Source organism: Ptychodera flava, chromosome 19 (genome assembly GCF_041260155.1).
Source record: "Ptychodera flava strain L36383 chromosome 19, AS_Pfla_20210202, whole genome shotgun sequence".
Classification (NCBI taxonomy): Eukaryota; Metazoa; Hemichordata; class Enteropneusta; family Ptychoderidae; genus Ptychodera; species Ptychodera flava.
In genome coordinates this window covers 24225861-24245181 of record NC_091946.1, presented here as the reverse complement: position 1 = coordinate 24245181, position 19321 = coordinate 24225861, and the positions used below count along the sequence as shown (strand labels likewise).

The following is a 19321-nucleotide window of genomic DNA, read 5'->3' as shown; positions in this document are numbered from 1 at the left end:
TTCCATACATGAAACTGAATGCAGGGAGCAGATGAAGTGGTCACAAGGTTACAACTGACAAAAAACTGATATTATCAATGTACACATCATGAAAATCAAAATAAAATGCCTCCGCACGAGATGAAAGGGAGTAGTACATTTCTTAAATGATCATTGCAATGCAATGTAACAGCAGGCAATATAAAAATTAATTGGAGTAAGCAGATTTACACAAGCACGTAGAGAAGTACCAGATGCTATTAAATTTGACATTTTAATTTATATGTAAAATACCTCCGCCATATAATAGTACGTTATAATGGTTATAGAAATGAATTTGGTACTGTAGTCCAAAATTATTGCAATGAAACTAGTCAAGTAATGTCACTGCCGTGGTATTTTGTGTAACATGGACAGATAGCAGAAATACCGTTTGTGTATTTGTTCTTTACAAAATCATGATGCACACATGTATGCGTATGTTTGTGATGTATTTGTCCTCTCTTTATGTATGTATGTATGTATGTATGTATGTATGTATGTATGTATGTATGTATGTATGTATGTATGTATGTATGTATGTATGTATGTATGTATGTATGTATGTATGTATGTATGTATGTACGTACGTACGTACGTACGTATGTATGTATGTATGTATGTATGTATGTATGTATGTATGTATGTATGTATGTATGTATGTAAGTACTATCTATCTATCTATCTATCTATCTATCTATCTATCTATCTATCTATCTATCTATCTATCTATCTATCTATCTATGATGTATTACATTGTCAAACTTGAATTTTACAAATTTAATATGAACTCATTCGAAGGAAAAATCATCACCGGAGAGCAATATATAGACCTATGCTCCAAGACAGGACTAACCAAATGTAAACGAAAAATATTCGTTTTATCACCGCAGCTAGAACAAATGATGGCATTTATGATATATATATATATATATATATATATATATATATATATATATATATATATATATATATATATATATATATATATTATCAGTATTAAGTCGTTACAACATTACCAATTCTTTTGGCAACCGACAACACAGACATCGCAAGCAATACGGCAATAAAATGCAAGTTGGATGTATTCACATACAATTTGAGCTAAAATTTAGATGCGCCTTGGAGACAAATGTTCGTTCTCTCAAATTTTTTAAGCTTACAAATTTCTTTTTGGTTTACCGCTTGCTGAGGGGGTCGTTATGAAACATTTTGAGAGAAAAGGGGCATACAACAAATATAAGGCATTTACATCGGTTTTAAAAATAACTACAAGGATATCAGAATGTTAAATCATTGCAGTGAGAAAAATTATTTAAAAATTGTAAGGTGTCAGAAATAGATATGGGAACTATACAGTGTTTACGTACACTTTGTCGTACACCCAGTGGTTGTTCTGTTGCACAGTTGCAGCTCAGGACAAAGGTCAACAATAGCGCCCCCATCCTGCTGACGACCGAGAACTTCATCATGGCGGAGTTCGGGCAGGTTGGCTTTGTTGCCCTCTTGCTGGTTTACTTGAGTTTTGTAACTGTTCGGGACCTAACACAGTCCCCAAACACCGTCGATGCGGAACAAGAGTTCTCGTCTGTCAAAAAACTGAAACACTTCGGAGGACCGGTCGTCAAATTTATGTACTGGTGAGTTGTTCAGTTCAATCGGACGACGACATTGCGAGTTGCGCACTCGTGATTCATGCCATGTTCAACGAGTTTACATGTATGCATGTTATGCATAGTCATCCTGAGCGCGACCGCCGGTACTATGTACCGGTCAAAGTGTAATGAGAAAGCAGCCGCGCATGACGCTAAAATGTGTTGAAATTCACTCGAGGAAGCTAAAAAGGACAAAACCACGGCATCTCAGTTAAAAGAGAGAACTGCGTGACTGTACTGGAATACAGAAACAGGTGAAAATGAAAGCAGTACACCTCCACAGTTCAGGCTCATTTTGAACTCCCCGTCCCGACCGATACATGTAGGTCATAACATTGGTATTTCAGGGCAGAAACGAGAGTGTTGTACGTATTTCTTGCAGTGCTACCACAACACAAAGTTTACACTTACATGTGGAGCAACAATTTATCTGAAAACCGCTTTCTAAAATTTCTCATTGAATCATAGGATTTTAGCAAAGTTACGGATATGTGGCAGCATGTTTGTGCTGATATGTTTACATTTTTGTATTACACATGGACTAAAAGGAATTCGAAATCAAATGTGAGTAAAGTTCCATACAAAAGAACATTGAGGGATAAATGACTTCAACTCAATTCAATTGCTGCAGTTTTGGAACACAATTTGAGTAAATCCCAGATGGATTATTTCTATGGGATATACCACTGAGTGACAATTTGCATATAAATATGTGTATTTTTAATCAAACAGCCAGTCGATTAGTGTAATTTGCAGGCAATCAAAAGTATGTAGACTATTACAGTGTAATCTGGAGATTTGAAAACGATGTCACACATCTAATTGGAGAGTCATGTACGCAGCTGCATGCACATATTCCCAACTTAACCAATCAACTCTGTGAAAAACTAACAATTAATCCCCAAATTTACCTTCATTGGCAGTAATACACAGTGATGAAGCTGAAATGGCTCTGTTAGACTCCTAATTCCCAAAACAGGCTTGGGTACCAGCAGCTTTACTACCAGTGATCAGCATATGCATTTGTGAAGGCTGGTTTAATTTTTCAGACCAGTTTGATAATACAGTATTATACACTGTAAGCGCCTGTATACAAAAATGCACTCTTAAATTAACCTTAAAAAATATACATACTTAGCCAGAAAAAAATGATTACAATTTCAAAGTATTCTATTGAATCAATAGAAAATTAATGAAAATGAATTTTACAGAATATTTTCAAGACTTAATGTTTCTTGTGTGGAGAAGGCTTCAAAGCATTGATATCGATATTAATGTAAGATTAACGTTTCTGAGGTTCCATTATTTCACAAAAACATTCATAGGTTAATTCATTGTTCTTCAGTGTCTGGTGATGCACATTGAGCCGACAATGGTAAAAAAACAAACTGCAAAGAAAGACACATTAATAAAGGTCAGAGGTTTGAGTCATCACCATATATGCATGTTACCGGTAGTGCTTCTCAGTACATCCTCTTCTGCTACATCAGTCAGTACCATGGCAACTGTTTTCAAATTTACACCCTCATCGGTCACTTAGTCTATCATTTTTACCCATCTCAATTCTCATTCAATACTTGTGCGGCAGTCAGTGCGGAACTCCCATGCCCGCCTGGGCCCCCTATCTCGGGGTTGAACTTTGGATTTGGAAATCAGACTGATGAAATTTGCAAATGCCCGACCCCTCAACAAGGCAATCAAAATCCTTACCCAAAACAATCAAATATCCTACATTTCCCCCATCCAGCTACTGCATTTCTGTGAAACAGACTAGGTACACTACATTACCCCACTCTGTTGGCTCAGGTTCAAAGCAAATCCCATCAAATCCCCCAATTTGTTCTACCCTATATTGCCCAAAGTGGCTACCTCAGGAAATTACATTGACTAATTACATTCTTTTGAAGAAGAAAAAGTAGAAGGATTTGTCCCAGCCACTTCTTTCAGAAGTTAAAACACACAGCATAGATTACCTTTTGCATCAGTGCATATTAGGCATTAAACCTGATACAGTACTCTTCATTCAGAACAAATCCTGGGCAATCTGATCATTAAGCAAACCTCCTTTGCCATGTGCTGTTGGTCTAAAAAAGCCAGTAACTGCAACTTTTTTGATAATATTTGCATGTAAAGTATTTGTTCTTCTTCAGGTTTCTACTGCACAATGTATTTCAATGGTGTTACAATGCCTGTGTAAAGGTCATGAGTTCATTTATCAGTAACTTGACCCAGTGTTATTGCGAAGGCTTCAGATGATTTTGGAACTGTACACCCCTTACAATTTTCTGTATTTTCCTAATATGACTGCAATAATATGAAAAGGAGAACCTTTGGTGACATGACCAGGGAAGCCCAGAGGTCTGAACTCAAAAATCATTCAAGTTCACCCAATACACTGAAAATCCGCAGACTTCTCTTTCTCAATTTCCATATGATTGCATTCACACCAGCTTAGGCCAAACAAAAAAAGTTGTGCTGTTCCGATAACCCAACATACCCCATTTTTTACCTGCCGATCCTAAACTTTTTAGAGCTACTAAACAATGAAGTAAAAACAAAGAAAGAAAAAACCTGTAAAATCACGCGTTGGTTACTTTGCATTCGATTTTTGCTTGATTTTTGATGTCTTTTATGTTTTTTTCCTTTTATATGTATGATACATTTTTCTGGAAATGTTGTGGCCAGTGTTTGACCGCCCTGAACCCCTGCAAAATGCATATTTAAAAAAAAATATTTTGGAAAAAAAAATCCCGCCAACCTACCTAACCTATTTTTGAAAACCATGAACAGCACAGTTTATTTTTTTTGGCCTTACCTATGAACAAGTTTTGATGGAAACCAGCCTATACATGAAAGTGTTATACCAGATACGGATATCCCCAAACAAGCTCCAATGATTTGATACAAGTCATCCATACATTGCTCACTAAAATATCAAATATCAGTGTCTGTTTTTGGAAATATCAAAATTACGGAATTGCGTTGTTTTGAAGTGAAAATTGTAATATATATGGCAGTGCATTGAAGATTTTGATCCCTCAAATGTAAACAAAGTGAAAATATATATGGAAACTGGAGTCAGCAGTTCAATCAACAAATTATTAATTATGCTTGTGAATATGCCATTTTAATAAAAACTGTGACATTAGCTCAATGTGCAAATCAACACTGACAGAAGTTTGTTTGAATGTGTCAAGTAGAGCAAGATACATCATTTTAAACACTTGAAAAAATCAAAGGATGAGAAATCATCTGCTCTAGTGTTTCTGCCGTGTCAAAGGTCCTTGGTTTGACTGACTAGTACTGCCAGAGCGCGTGCACCTGATTCTGTCAATATTTAAACCCTGTTAGTGCCGTGGTTTGGCCCAAACCCATTGTTATCAATTATGATGGTGGACCTCTTTACAGGGAATTGGGTGTGATCATTCCATACATGTTCTTGTAGACTTGCTAGACTTGGTACAAGTCTGTGAATGAAACAATTTTTTTAGTGCAGCATAGTAGAGCTGCCATGGTGTAGTGGAGCTATTACATGATTCTGGCTGAAACTTACCAATCTCGCTCACCCAACAAATTCAAAGACGACACTATTTTATGCAACTCTGCAGAGACAGCATATTGCTGTGGTTCAGGTCCAGAATATTTTGAATAAAACTAACACAGAAGTGTAATACTGGCCGAATTTTACTTTATTTCACAAAATTACCATCTTGAAACAAGTCTTGTGGACCGCGTAAAATCGGAAAAATGTACGGCAAAAATCAGATATTCTTTTATTATCAGTACGTTAATCAAATGAATTTGTAAAGCACCCAAATCCACACACAAATTAGTGTTCAGTGGCACTGTAAAAAAGGTAAGAAAAAATAATATCTAAACATAAAGCAAAACAAAGTCAGCATGTGCAATTAAATCTAAAAGCAAGTTGGAAAAAAAGCTAAAAAACATGTGACAACCAAAACAATATCAAGCCTAAAACAAAAGGGAATTTTGGTAAAAAATCAAGCTCACAAAAAGAAGTGTGAAAAATTTGAGTGTAAAGAAGTTTGATTACATGAGTGAAACAGTCTAGGTCAAAAGTGATCACCGGTATATGCACTTGGGAAAAGATGCGTCTTAAGATGTATATGAATACTGTTATCAAATTTTCATATATTCCTGTCACCTGTTATATATTTCAGTATTTCCTGAGGTTACCGGCGCCTCTATGAAGAATACTCCAGTATTCTGAGGCAGAAGTACCCCGGGGTACAAATCGAAGGCGGAAACTTCCCCCCTCACCCTATAAAGCAATACGTTGCCAATGTCCTGAGCATGGCAAAACTGGCCATCATTGTAATGATAGTGGCCGGAATGGACCCCTTCCCTATGCTTAACAGAGCCACGCCAAATTGGTGGACGTATGCAGTACAAAACAAGGTATGTTTTAGCTACAAGTCTACCAAACCTGTCTCCATGTACATGTACATAATCATGGGGCCATTATCTAGTTTAGGCAAATTGCCTTTGTATAAACTTATAAAAACCTGTACATTTTCCAAATGGGGAAAAAGCCCCTTTTGTATCAAATAGGTGTACATGTAGGTTGCATTGTATGTGTGAAGTGAGACATAGTACCATTTATATATTCAAAGTGTAATTGTTAGTATTGTTTTAATACAAAACATCCAGGGATAATGCCCCAATTATCAATTTAGAGTATTCATGTACCGCAAATTTTGCACCATGTAGTTTGTTGAGAAGGGGAATACAGCTACATGTACTGTATATAAAATAAAACACAAGTCTAGAGCGATTTTGTGTGACAAAAATCATGCTTTAACCCTTTTCCTGCCAAGTCCATATTTCACCATCAGGTCAAGATGGTTAAAATTAATGAAACACAACATAATCCATATCGTGTATTACAACATAATACTGTACATTTTAAGGCTGTTGAAAACATCAATACTATAAACTTGATTTTTTTTGGACAAAAGATGCTATAATATACCAAGCCCAGCGGTTGAAAATACGTCATGTTTGGGCTCAATACCGCTTTTTACTGACTTGGCTGATGGAAAGTAATAGTCTTAATACTGTCTGGCAGGAAAAGGGTTAAAAGGGTCAGTACATTTGATTTTGATTCCAAAAGCATATGGAATAACAACTTTGATCATTGAAAATGTATTGAGAGAGAGAGAGAGAGAGAGAGAGAGAGAGAATGAATATGATATATAGTATATACATACAGAAAAAGGTGGAAATGCAGTACATCTCTGTGAAAATTGCATATCTGTTCCCATTTGTTGAGTGCAGTTTTAGAAATGTTCAACACAATACACGCACATATTGTACCTTTCACATGTTAACATTGCGCATTTCTGTTTCTTTTCTCTTTCAGCTGTATGCATGCCTTATGCTATTTTTCATCACAAATTTCATAGAAACTCAGTTAATTTCCACAGGAGCCTTTGAAATATCATTTAATGGTAAGTGGTAACAATATATGTAAAATTTGATGTACTGTTATTCATACCAAGACATGGAGCGTTATGATGTGTCTTGTGCTGCTCCAAGTGTTAACTAGTTAGAGCTGCTTGTGTACACAAGTCAGTAAAATATCCCTCCCCCTCTCCTATAGTATATCCCCCATCCCTCTTTTGTTCACCCTCTTTCTTTCTCCCTGAGTCTCACTCTTTCTCTAGCTATCATTTGTCTGTTTGTTTGTTTGTTTATTATTATTTATTTATTTATTGTGTCATATCATAAGTGCACAAAACTAAACTTAACAGCCTTTACCACAGTGGAAAGAAACTGTCCGTTTACACAAATAACACACAGTCACTGAAACAAATTGAATCTTGACAAGACATCTCACCTAACTACAACAATGATATTGTCCGTAATGTGAAAGTTCTGACAGAAAAAAGTGTTCCATTTTAATTACTCATCTGTTTTAGATGGTTGCTTAGTAGTGAAAAAGTATGTTGGTATGTCATGAGGGCAGTTTTCAAAAAGATACTATGCAGATCTGTTTGTGTGTGTGTACGTGTGTGTAATGATATATTATTGACCACAAGACTTGACACAAGACTGTCCATTACTCCGTTGAATTTTCTTACCCATATTTTCAAAGACTCTGATGACAATATCACAGTAATAACAAGCAGGAGCACTTGAATGGGTCACAGTTTACTGTCTCTGAGAAAAATTCAACTTTCAGTGACTTGGTGATTTCGACTTAAAAGAGAAGTGGCATTCGTTGGCATAGAAACATTCTCACAGAATATAGTGATAGATTTTTCAAGTCTTTGCAACTCCTTGAATGTAGGTCAAGTGATAGGTGTAATAACAGCCAGCAGGTGTTTGAAGCAATTTAGTGAAGGTTTTATGGTTTGAGAAATCAATAGAATGTGTTCGGTCACGGTCCCTCCACAAAACCATTTTGTGGAGGGACTGTGGTTCAGCTATATTAGTGTTCTAAAATGTGTGAAAAGTGACATAATACTTCAGCTCTTTTTCAATAAAAATTTGGTCCTTAGTGACAAGATGATATGTAAGGTGTTTTCTGCCAAATAAATTCAGATAAGTACTTTATGTTGTGACACTTGAAGTTTTGTTATGCTTTCTTCAGAAATGTAAGGAGAAACAGTTGAGTCACCATTGACTGTAAGTTGTCTCTTTTCAACCCGTATCATGTATCTGGGATTTTTTTTTGTGAAGTTTTTTCATTGTTGCTCAAACTGATGACAGTTGTTATTTTCAGAAAATTTATGTGTAAAATGAAAGAAACTGTTTTTTTCCTGGTCAAATGGGCCAACGATATTCTGTTGTGGTTCACTCATCTTTGAAGTTTCCTGTTTCTACATCATGTTCATAACCTTTTTAGCAATGTGGAAATTGTCTGTCATATCTTTGTGTGACTTCATTGGTAGCGTGCACACACTTTGTATTCCCGCAGTGTTGCAGTATATGTATCTCACAGACTGTGTTGTGTTAAATATGTATATATATATATATATATATATATATATATATATATATATATATATATATATATATATATATATATATATATATATATATATATATATATATATATATATATATATATATATATATATATACCGTATATACACACACATATTCAAATATGGATTATGATCTGAGGAAATTTTTAACTGAGATCAAATATTTTGTCAGACAACAGGTCAGCCAAAGGTCCTTGTAAATCAGAGTGACAGATAATTTGTATGATTTATTAGTTGGTTTAATACTATTTAAATTTGGATAAACTCTGTGGTTTTATTGTAGGGAGAGTTTAAACAATGTTTGCACAGTCATGTGGCAGTTTAATATAATAGACTGCCAGTAATACTTAAATTGAAAAAAAAAACTACGCTGTCAGGGTTTTGCTTCAAAAAGTTATTCCATCACATTCCAGTTTCATGGATTTTTCAAATTGCATTAGTACTAGTACTGCAGTAGTATCAGGGTGAATTCTGTGTTTTGTTACGGATATTTACTTTTAATATAATGCATTTTACAACATGCTTGAAACAGATGACGGGCTGTGGATTAAATTGTAGCTCCAGTGAGTTCTGTTATGTCATAAATAGTTTATGATGTACATAAAGTTCTGTATATTATCATAAAACTGAAATTTTAAACTTGCCTGTCATGTTTGATTGGGATTGCAGGCACATTTGCAGGGAAGAAAAGTTATAGGTAATGAAAATTGATGAGCGTGGTGGACCTCAATATGTGATTGCAATTAATTAATCCTCTTTCTACCAGGCTCCATAGACAAACCACAGAAATAACTACAACTTGGGAGTAAGAGAATTAACTTGCCCAGGGGGCAATTGTCTCTGTTGAAATTACTCATAAATTATAATACATTGTGATGGTTGATAGAGGGCGCTCAGCCATGGCACTGAAAGTTTACTCAGCCTAAAGAGTCTATAATGGTGCTGTGAGCATTGATGGTAAATGCCCTATGTCATAATCAAGGTTTGAGCCAGTGCTTGCCACATTTGCAAAATGTGAAAAAAGTTTTCAGTGGCAAAAACAAGATAGCTATATGGCCATGCCAATGAAAAAACTATAAAACCTGCATACTTCAGTATGCATGTGTAAAAATCTTAGTAAAACAACCCCCGGTGAAACTGTCAGGTGACTCAAAACATGTGACTGACTCATTTGTATGCGTTGCATATGAATGTTCAGCAATACTTACCCATGGGGAGGGGGAAGGAGGTCACTGCAATGAAACACAGGATAATTTGAGGCAAAGAGCAGTTCGTTCACATGAAACAACAACATTTGCACATAAGCCTGTACTCCCAGTCTCTACTGTGCTGCCATTGATGTACAGGTTCACGAGCCTGTCACACAAGCAGAGTACAGCTTTTCCATGGAGAGCGTTTCAAATGATTTCACTGCAATAGCGCAGTTGTTTTTTTTAGAATTTATACAATAGCATCAAACACTCAAGATTTGCTGACACAGTATATACTGTGGTTCCTTACCCTATCTGTGGGATTTTTAAACCAAATAACTAAATGTAGTCAATTTTTAAAAACACAGGGGAAAGTAAACCCACAATCTTTTTCAACATCTCTACACAGTTAACTGTTTGATGTGTATTTTTGACAGATGTACAAGTTTGGTCCAAATTAGAATCTGGTAGAGTGCCCCAACCGAATGAACTTTTCCAAATATTGGACAACCAGTTGAACATGAACTTCAGATCAAGTTAAATGAAAGGAGAAAGGGGAAAACATAAAGGGTAAGTACAAGAGACTGGTTTAATTAACCCGTTGACCTTGACATGATCTTGCAGGGAAGATCTGCATATGTTACATATTGTAAGGTTTTTGAAAAATTCAGTGTTTGAACATGACGAAAATGCAATCAGTAACTTGGAGTAAATTTTACTGTGGCTTTTAAATGCAGAGTTCAGTGTAACCTTTGGATTCTCCATGAAATCACCAGGATGTAAGGTTGTACAGGGGTCGTGGAAATAGCAGTAGTTTGCTTGGGGTCCATAATAGAACTGAGCTTCAATGGCAAATTTTCAGAATAAACAGCAAGCATGCAGAATGCTAGCTCCACACTGAACTGATTATTCTGTATATCATACACATGCATGTGAATTTGTTTTGTGATACAATCAAATATGGCTGCGTTACAATCCAATATGGCTTCCAGTATCTGATGTCTACAGCCAGTACTCAAGACAGGTTTTGACCAATGTCTTTCAGACTTGGCACAAAGACAACACTGTAAGTTACATTTGGAGGTAAATTATTTTAGCATGCAAAAGGCTAGATCCACACTGAACGGTTTCGCAAATCAGCAGAAGCATAGGCGGTCAGTTGCTTTACAAAGCTATTAGAAGGCCCCCAAAGAAAGTGTGATAAATTTCATCAGGAATATGCAGCCCTCTGTTATTTTAGTGTACGGAAATGCTGAATTGAAAGAAGAAAATACTCATATAGATTTATTTAGCTGCTGTCTCAGGTCGCTTACATTTACATACATGAGTAGACTTGGATTTTGTTTTTTATAGCTGAACCTGATTCAATCCCCTATATTTCTCTCCTTTTTTACACAGGTAGGATTTGATAATTCAACCAGCACCGTCAATTACTTGCCTGGCTTTTCCGGTACGATCTCAGACGATTCATGAAAGTTTGTGCTGAAAGCAGTCGCCGCTGCGTGTACAGACTGGATGGCTTGGCCGCGTCTGTGTCGTTTCGTCGGTAAACCAACAAGCACTTGACAGAAGTTGGAATTTATCGAGTCCGCGCCCTCAACAGCTGTAATCTAACCTCTGAGACTTTGAAGCCAGGAATAAAGCTGGCAGGGGTTGGGATTTATGTCAAAGGGGTGGGGTGGGGGATAAAATTTTTGGTCATGACTGGTCCAAGGGGGGTATGGATTTATGTGCAGTACGTACCAGTACATAAGTTAAACATTTACCCACTCAACGCTATAGCAGGTATAACGGGAACATTACATTACAATTGATATTATCACATTTGTCTTGGTTATAATTCATAAAGATAGAGTCAGAGCCTTCTTCGCTTGTTCAAATAATTCAAAAGCAAAATTTGTTTCTGTATTTTTTTTCCATTACAAGACATACATGAGATCTTACTGTCACCAAGTCTCCACATCAAATAGCTTCAACATTGCAGCATAAGAACAAGTGGCAAATGAAGTAGACAGGGGGACACAATGAAGAAAATTTGATCAAATCCCCATTCTTGTAGAAAGTCACATTGCCTAGGGTGTCTGCGTTAATCAGTGAATTAGAAGTATACCCCAAGGCTAATGGTGAATTGCAATTTGATATAAGGTGATCTCCAATGTTTCTTCATTTTGTCGACACAGACCATAACAGACATAACTTGACAACACAGCTTTTTTCACAGCTATCCATACTAGATACACTACAAATCCTTTTCTAAAAACACAAAATATTAAATAAATCATTGAAACTTGCATCTGTTGTTCCATTTACTGTTATGTGTCTATCACAGTTTTGTTAACCATATACAAATTGTGAGAGATCTCATTTGGGGATTTTTTTAGCATTCCTGCAAATGACTGTATGAGCTGTTTGGTGAACAGAGACATGACAGAAAAGCAAATATCCATGCAGTCACACTCATAAACACATGACAGACTTGCAGATGTGTACATTTTATCGTATTCATACCCTCACACCAAAGTGGATTATTCCAACTATTGTTACACACAAATGAAGTTGGACCTGTTTTGTTTTGAAAATAGGTCAAAGGAACCAAGTTGTTATATTTTGACATAGTTTTGATAATTTTTTTTTGGTTTCATTGACAAAATCATTTTATTCTGACTCGAACAATCTCAGTCATGCATCTGATCTCTGATCTCTTAATTTCTAATGTATATACCGTAGCAGAACTGAGACCAATCATGTAAGTTCAAGTTGTATGCATCACTTTAACCACCTACCAACATTCAGTTTTTCGGTCACCAGAGTAATATGCCTTCTTGCACAAAGAACAAGAATTACAGGGCTAATAATTACTGAAAAGTGACAAATGTCTTACCTTTGAACAGGCTGTAATCTTCACACCTCTTTTACTGTAATTTTTATCTTCTAATCATGTCATGTCAACTTAGTTTTAGATCCAAGGGCGCATTTCTGCTCCCAGTGAATTTTTGTAATAAGAGTGAGTGACCAGTATTTAGAGAGAATGTCAGTGTGAAGTTGCATCAAGTGCATTCTTCCAGTTTGGTTTGACTTTGACTCTTTTAGCCTCACCATAGCTGTGCAGTGTGTGGCCCTCTCTGGCATTTATTGTGTAGCCTGGCTAAGTAAGCCCAGCAAAGCCTGGTCTTTGGCTTTGGCTATTAAGGTAGTATGCGCCTCAAATCTGAACTACTTATACTTTTGCTCATACTTTCCTCAAGGAAACTTTCAACCATTCTCATTCCAAAACAAGAATAAAAATCACGCATCAACATGCACATTTTGGTATTGGAGAAGCAGTACCCAACATTTGCCAATATTTCAAATTCAAAATGGCCGCCATCCGGCGCGTTAAATGCATTGAGAAAAATAAAATTTTCAATTTTCACAAAACCAAAATGATTGAAACTTTCCTTACACCAAGAGCTTCAAAATGAGCCCTCACAAGTGGTAGATCAGAAGAAGTTTGGAACAATTTTAGAGTCCGATTATCTATTATTGAGGCATATTCTACCCTAAGCCTAGCCAGACCGCTGAGGACATATGAGTATAGATAGCATATCAGTACCTGTGTGGCAAACCAGGGGCTGTGAGAGTTTTTCACATGGTTAGATGTCTATAACTCCTCAATTTACTGTCATGTTATTTCATTCCTTGAAGTAATGCACATGTACAAATTTCGTTCTATTTCATGTCTCCATACAGAAAAGTCTTGTTTGAGCGGCAAATAGCAGCTGTAGTTTTCATATTCTAAAGTACTGTAAGCTATAACTTTTGATGAATTTTTTTCACGTTTTTTTTTTTTCTGTCTGTAAAACGTATTTTCTTCTTGTACTCAACAAATCAGGTCAAAATATCTGGTGATCAACACGACAACAGCTCTAATGTCCACTGTCATTTTTGCCATCATTAATCCCAGTCTTGGCAAGATAACATTTTTCAATAATAGCATTAGCATATTGGGCACAACTTAACGTGTTGGCATTAGATACAGGGAAAAGGCTAAGCTAAGGAACTTGTTTTGTTAAACAAAACATAGGAAAACACCAAAGATTATAGCAAATGTCCCTTTAGCTGATTTTCAGTCAAGCTGTCCTCTGTGACATGAAAACCTTCACTAAAACAGGCAGGAACAAGGGTATGCATTGTTTTCATGGTAAGATGCACCATAGTTTGTTTTCAGACTAGTAATCGTGTTTATATCCAACAAATGCAGTTCTACCGTGACAAACTTCAGCAATGGCAGTTCATTCCGGGTACATTTCTAACTTGACATACATGACATAAAAGTCCTTGTTCTATTTTGTCGTGATAACTTTTTTTTTCAAATTTTTAGAGTCGAATTGCATTGTTCAGGCTTGTAAATCATTATTATGCAACATTATGCAAATTGTGACCGTATGGGTCATAGTTTATGTCCTAATAAATATGAATACTTCTTGTCAATTACGCTTTTTAGGCCCTTAGTGATCACAGCTCACAAGTTTACTTTCAAACAGTGTGCACGCGAGATTAATGTCCGGTCTGTAGTCCAAGACTGATCATTTCCTAAACGGAAAGATCTGTCGCTTGAGGGCGGTCTCTACGCCCTGGGGCTCTCTCTATACCCCCAAGAGAGGGTGCTCTCTACCTCCCCCTGAGGGAAGGAGCAAAGCCCTCTAGCGACAGATCTTGCAGTCTAATCATTTCCCAGAGTCTTGTCTCCTGACCCATTTCTACCGCTGGCTGCGCTGCTAACAAAATTAGGGCCAGCTATGGGCTAATGTTTCATCCAGATTTTGACTGCATGTTAATGAGCACAGTCACATGACAAGATCATGTGATCATGTACAGTGGCAAGCTTGGAAATTAGATGACGAAACAGCTAAAGCTGTAGCTGTTTTCACAGCTTCCCTCTTAGTCTCCATTTCTGTTCTTCTATGGTGGTATTTAGTGATGAAATGACGATTATTGTCTATGATTTTTTTCTCAGACTTGACCTGGTGACCATGGTGACTTTTGGCATTTGCGATAACAACTCAAAAAATAAATGATTTTTCATTTTTCATTCAATGTTGACATAGGATGCTCGGTTTGGGAAACTACTGTGGTAACATTACTCTATGGGCATATGAAATCTAAATTTGAAGGTAGCTCCAAGTGGAAATAAATTCAATGCAGTCACTGCACTTGTATTATTGACCAATGATACCTATGCTTACAATAGCCCATACCTGACCCTATTTCATTAGCAGCACAGCCAACGGTAGAAATGGGACAGGGAACCAGACTATTCCCAGATGATCAAGAGTTTTGCAACACAAGTGGTTGTTGCCACTGACAGACCCAAAATAAATACAGGATTATTTCTGCCAACTTTGATCAAGTAAATCCTTGTATATATCCCTAACTAGCAAAGTTCATTGAATATGCAAATTAGGAATTGGCTGAACTAGAAATGCTTAATGACTTTCAAAATGTTGCATCATAGTATCTTCACTATATGTAGCAAGTTTCATCAACTTTGGTCAAGTCAATTCAGATCTATATCACTAATTAGGAAGTTCATTGAATATGCAAATTAGGAATTGGCTGAACTAGAACTGCCTAATGACTTTGAATAATGTTAAAACACCTTATCTTCAATATACATACCAAGTTTCGTCAATTTTGATCTAGTCAATTCAAGTTTATATCCCTAATTAGGAGAGTTCATTAAATATGCAAATTAGCAATTATCTTTCATGTCACTGCTTAGTACATTTCACGGCTGATATTTTGGTGTGATCAACATTTGTAGCAAATCTCATCAAATTGTGTGCAGTCGTTCTCAATGTATATCAATTTTTTCTAAAATCAATTATGCAAATAAGCAAAAAGTATGCAAGCCACACCCACCAAAAACTAATCAGTTCTTGCCATTTGCTAACTGAATCTATGTACCATAGTCCGTGGGCTGGATGGGTCCACCGTGCACCCCCCCATAAACCTACTACATGGGTGTTTTTTTGTTCTTTGGGATCTGCTGAACTAGAAAAAAAGATGTTAACATTGGATATTTTGGGATGCACTACCTGTCTGCACTGGTTTTTGATTTGTATGCACCGCAAAATGGCGAAAAATGGGTAGGGGTAGGGGTACTATATCCTCCCCTAAATGAAGTAAACTAGCATGAAATAGCACAAACGTTACATTTTTGGAAAGCTCAGATACTGCTCTTTCTGAGAAACACCAACTTTAGTAAAATTAATTTGTGTACATAGAATAGGACGACTTTAAAATGAATTTTTGACAATTTTGAAATTTTTTACCTAAAATACCATGTAACAATTGTGATTCACTTTTTATTAAGCAAAATTTTGACAGCTTTTTGTGTTTAAATTATTTATTCCGACATATTAAGCAAGAAAAAAAGTGTTAACATTAGATATTTGACTATACACTACTTCTCTGGAGTCAATTTTGAATTGGATGTATCTATATGGGGTGTGCAAAAGCTAGGGGTAGGGGACCCGGTACAACATTCTTTCCTTGATGAAGTAAACTGGCTTGAAATGCCATATACCGTATAGTTTTAGAAAGCTTAGATACTGGTCTTTCTAAAATGCGTAAGATTTTAGTAACAAAATATGACATCATAGAATTTGATAACTTTAAATCGATTAAATTTTTCTCGTAATTCAATATTTTTAACCGGCAGAAAATACGATAACTATTGTTTCCTCCCAATGAAGCAAATCGAACAGATTTATGGATGTTTATGGATGCAATTTACTAAATGCAATGTGCTGAAGAAGAAAACAAATGTCAAAATTGGGTATTTACAATGCATTATTGTCTCTAGTCACTAAAGTTACAAGTTTTGCTACATTGGTATATCGTGAATGGGCATTTTATTGTTATGCAATGAACTAATGCACAGCCTTAAAAAGAAGACTTTAAAACGCGCACACATAGTCATACCGTATTGCCATTTTCTCCTTAAAGTAAATAGATTGTTGATGACTGTCTATTTTTATAATTTACTTTTTAAATATTTTTCTATAAAATAATTTTGATAAGACGTATTTGGAAAATTGTCTATGCCTCCTTGTCTTACTTATACAGCAAGCATTAATCTATTAGGCCGTGGGCTAGAGGGGGCATCTACGTGCACCTTCCCTCCCCCCCCCACCCCACAGGATAATTAACAAACCTGTATTTTTCAGAAGCCTTGGGGTCCCTAGAATAAGAAATAGAATTTTAACAGACAAAATATAGGGACTCAATAGCTGTTACGGTCATGTTTTGAAGGGTACCGCAAAATCACGATTTGTGACCCACATGGATTTTTGTCAAACCTGTCTTCTTGTACGTCGTCTGCTGAGCTTACTGTTTAACATGACATAGCTTATGGGGTATCATTAGAAAGACGATTTATTCTTCTTGAAAATGGTATATAGCAATATGCAGTATCTTCTATAGTTTTCATGAAGTAGGACCATGATTTACCCCATACCCAAAAGTTTATGTCGCAAATGTCAAAACTAATCTGAATTCTACCAATTATTTACCTAGACATAATACAAAGGGCAATGCTGTGTATTAACTTTGTGTTATTTGCTACTGGTACATGTTAAAAACTTGAAATAAACTTTTGACAGAAAAAATATGGGGTTTTTGCTTAATAAAAAGTAAATCACAATTGTTACATGGTATTTTGGGTAAAAAAAATTCAAAATTGTCAAAAATTCATTTTAAAGTCGTCCTATTCTATGTACACAAATTAATTTTGTTAAAGTTGGTGTTTCTCAGAAAGAGCAGTATCTGAGCTTTCCAAAAATGTAACGTTTGTGCTATTTCATGCTAGTTTACTTCATTTAGGGGAGGATATAGTACCCCCTACCCCTACCCATTTTTCGCCATTTTTTGCGGTACACACAAATCAAAAACCAGTGCAGACAGGTAATGCATCCCAAAATATCCAATGTTTACATCTTTTTTCTAGTTCAGCAGATCCCAAAGAACAAATAAATACCCATGTAGTAGGTTTATGGGGGGTGCACGGTGGGCCCCTCCAGCCCACGGACTACCAGATTATATTCTGATCTGATGAGCCGTTTTTGAGATATCGGGCCAACAGGCAGACAGACAGAAATCGCTGCGGCATAAAGCTCTCGTGTGTGAACACGTGAGCTAAAAAATCGGTGCTCATTTCATGGTTTGATTGGCACAGTGAAACGTCATCTGTCGCTCCGTAAAGCAGCCAAAATATTTTCACAAGCAAATCTGAACAGCTGTTGCAGTTGGTTAATTTGAGGCGTCTGTTGGAATATTTATGAACTCAACCATTCCTGACATCGGGACTATGAGCCGATCGCTCTGTTCTCTGTGGCGTGGTTTCACTTTCAGTCCGAGGACGACCGGAAAACAGTTCAAGATCACGCCAATCTTCCCTGGAGCTAAGTTTCTTGACAAGTCGCTGTATAATAATCCGAAGATGCGTTGCATAGCTCGTCGCAAGTCATGTGGCCCTTATTCTGGCTATAATCTGCCTGTAGGCCTCTATTCAAATAATGCTAAATGCCGGTTAGCTGTAGGAGCGAACAGGTGGTTTAAGTTGCCATTGAGCATATACAAACACGCGTTGTTTAATGTTAGAAAAGCTAATACGAACTGCCATCGCTGGAAATCAGTGCATGCTTCCAAAACGCTTATGCCACAGGTTTGCCCTGTCGCTCCTGCCAGAAATTCATCTGGTATGATTATTCCTTCGAAAATATATGCAGACATACTGGAATGACAAAGCTTGCAAGAAGTCCATTCCCGCAATCAATGAATTATAGACGAAATGCAGAGGGAATGGGGCTTTTAAAGTGCTTGTTGATTGTTGTCACTCAGAGGTAGACTGAAAGATCCGTCGCCCGAGGGCGCTCTTGAGCGACGGATCTTTAAGTCTATATGTAGAGGGGTGGACTGCTGTGATATCATAAAAAGCTGCAAAAGTGTCTTCTCGTCACGCCTGGTTATCACAATAGATGTGCTCTCTGCCTAAGCTTACACGCCGGACGCGTGCCTTGTCTAATGGTGATCGCACGACCAACAGTCTAAGCACAGGCAGACTGCACAGGGCATTATGTAGACACTATTTCTTTCACCTATGCTTGTGAAAATCGACGATTCACAACATGTTGTTGTCTCAGACACTACTGCTATACCTTGTACTGTGACATAAGGGAATAGTCGTTATTTCCAATGGGGGGTCACTGAACATGAATGGTGGTTGTACCAAGAGTTGAACTCGGGTCTGAAAAGATCAAAATCTACAGAATGTTACCCAAAATTCTTAAATTTCAAAGAGATTATTTCACAAATATTGTTCAAGCACAATTGAGTTTGGTGCAAATACCCTCTTGCATAAATTACCCCTGCAATTACCCACAAGATGTCTTCAGTCATTAAT

The 19321-nt window shown here is 36.6% G+C and overlaps 1 protein-coding gene across 1 annotated transcript; it reads left to right on the top strand.

Moving 5' to 3' along the window:
• Nucleotides 1-1471: 1471 nt before the first annotated feature.
• Nucleotides 1472-14346, top strand: LOC139118997 (selenoprotein T2-like). Its single transcript, XM_070682607.1, has 5 exons — nt 1472-1658; nt 5855-6092; nt 7057-7144; nt 10314-10446; nt 11275-14346. The coding sequence occupies exons 1-4, from the start codon at nt 1489-1491 to the stop codon at nt 10415-10417; spliced, it is 600 nt and encodes a 199-aa protein (XP_070538708.1). The 5' UTR covers nt 1472-1488; the 3' UTR covers nt 10418-10446; nt 11275-14346.
• The last annotated feature ends 4975 nt before the right edge of the window (nt 14347-19321 follow it).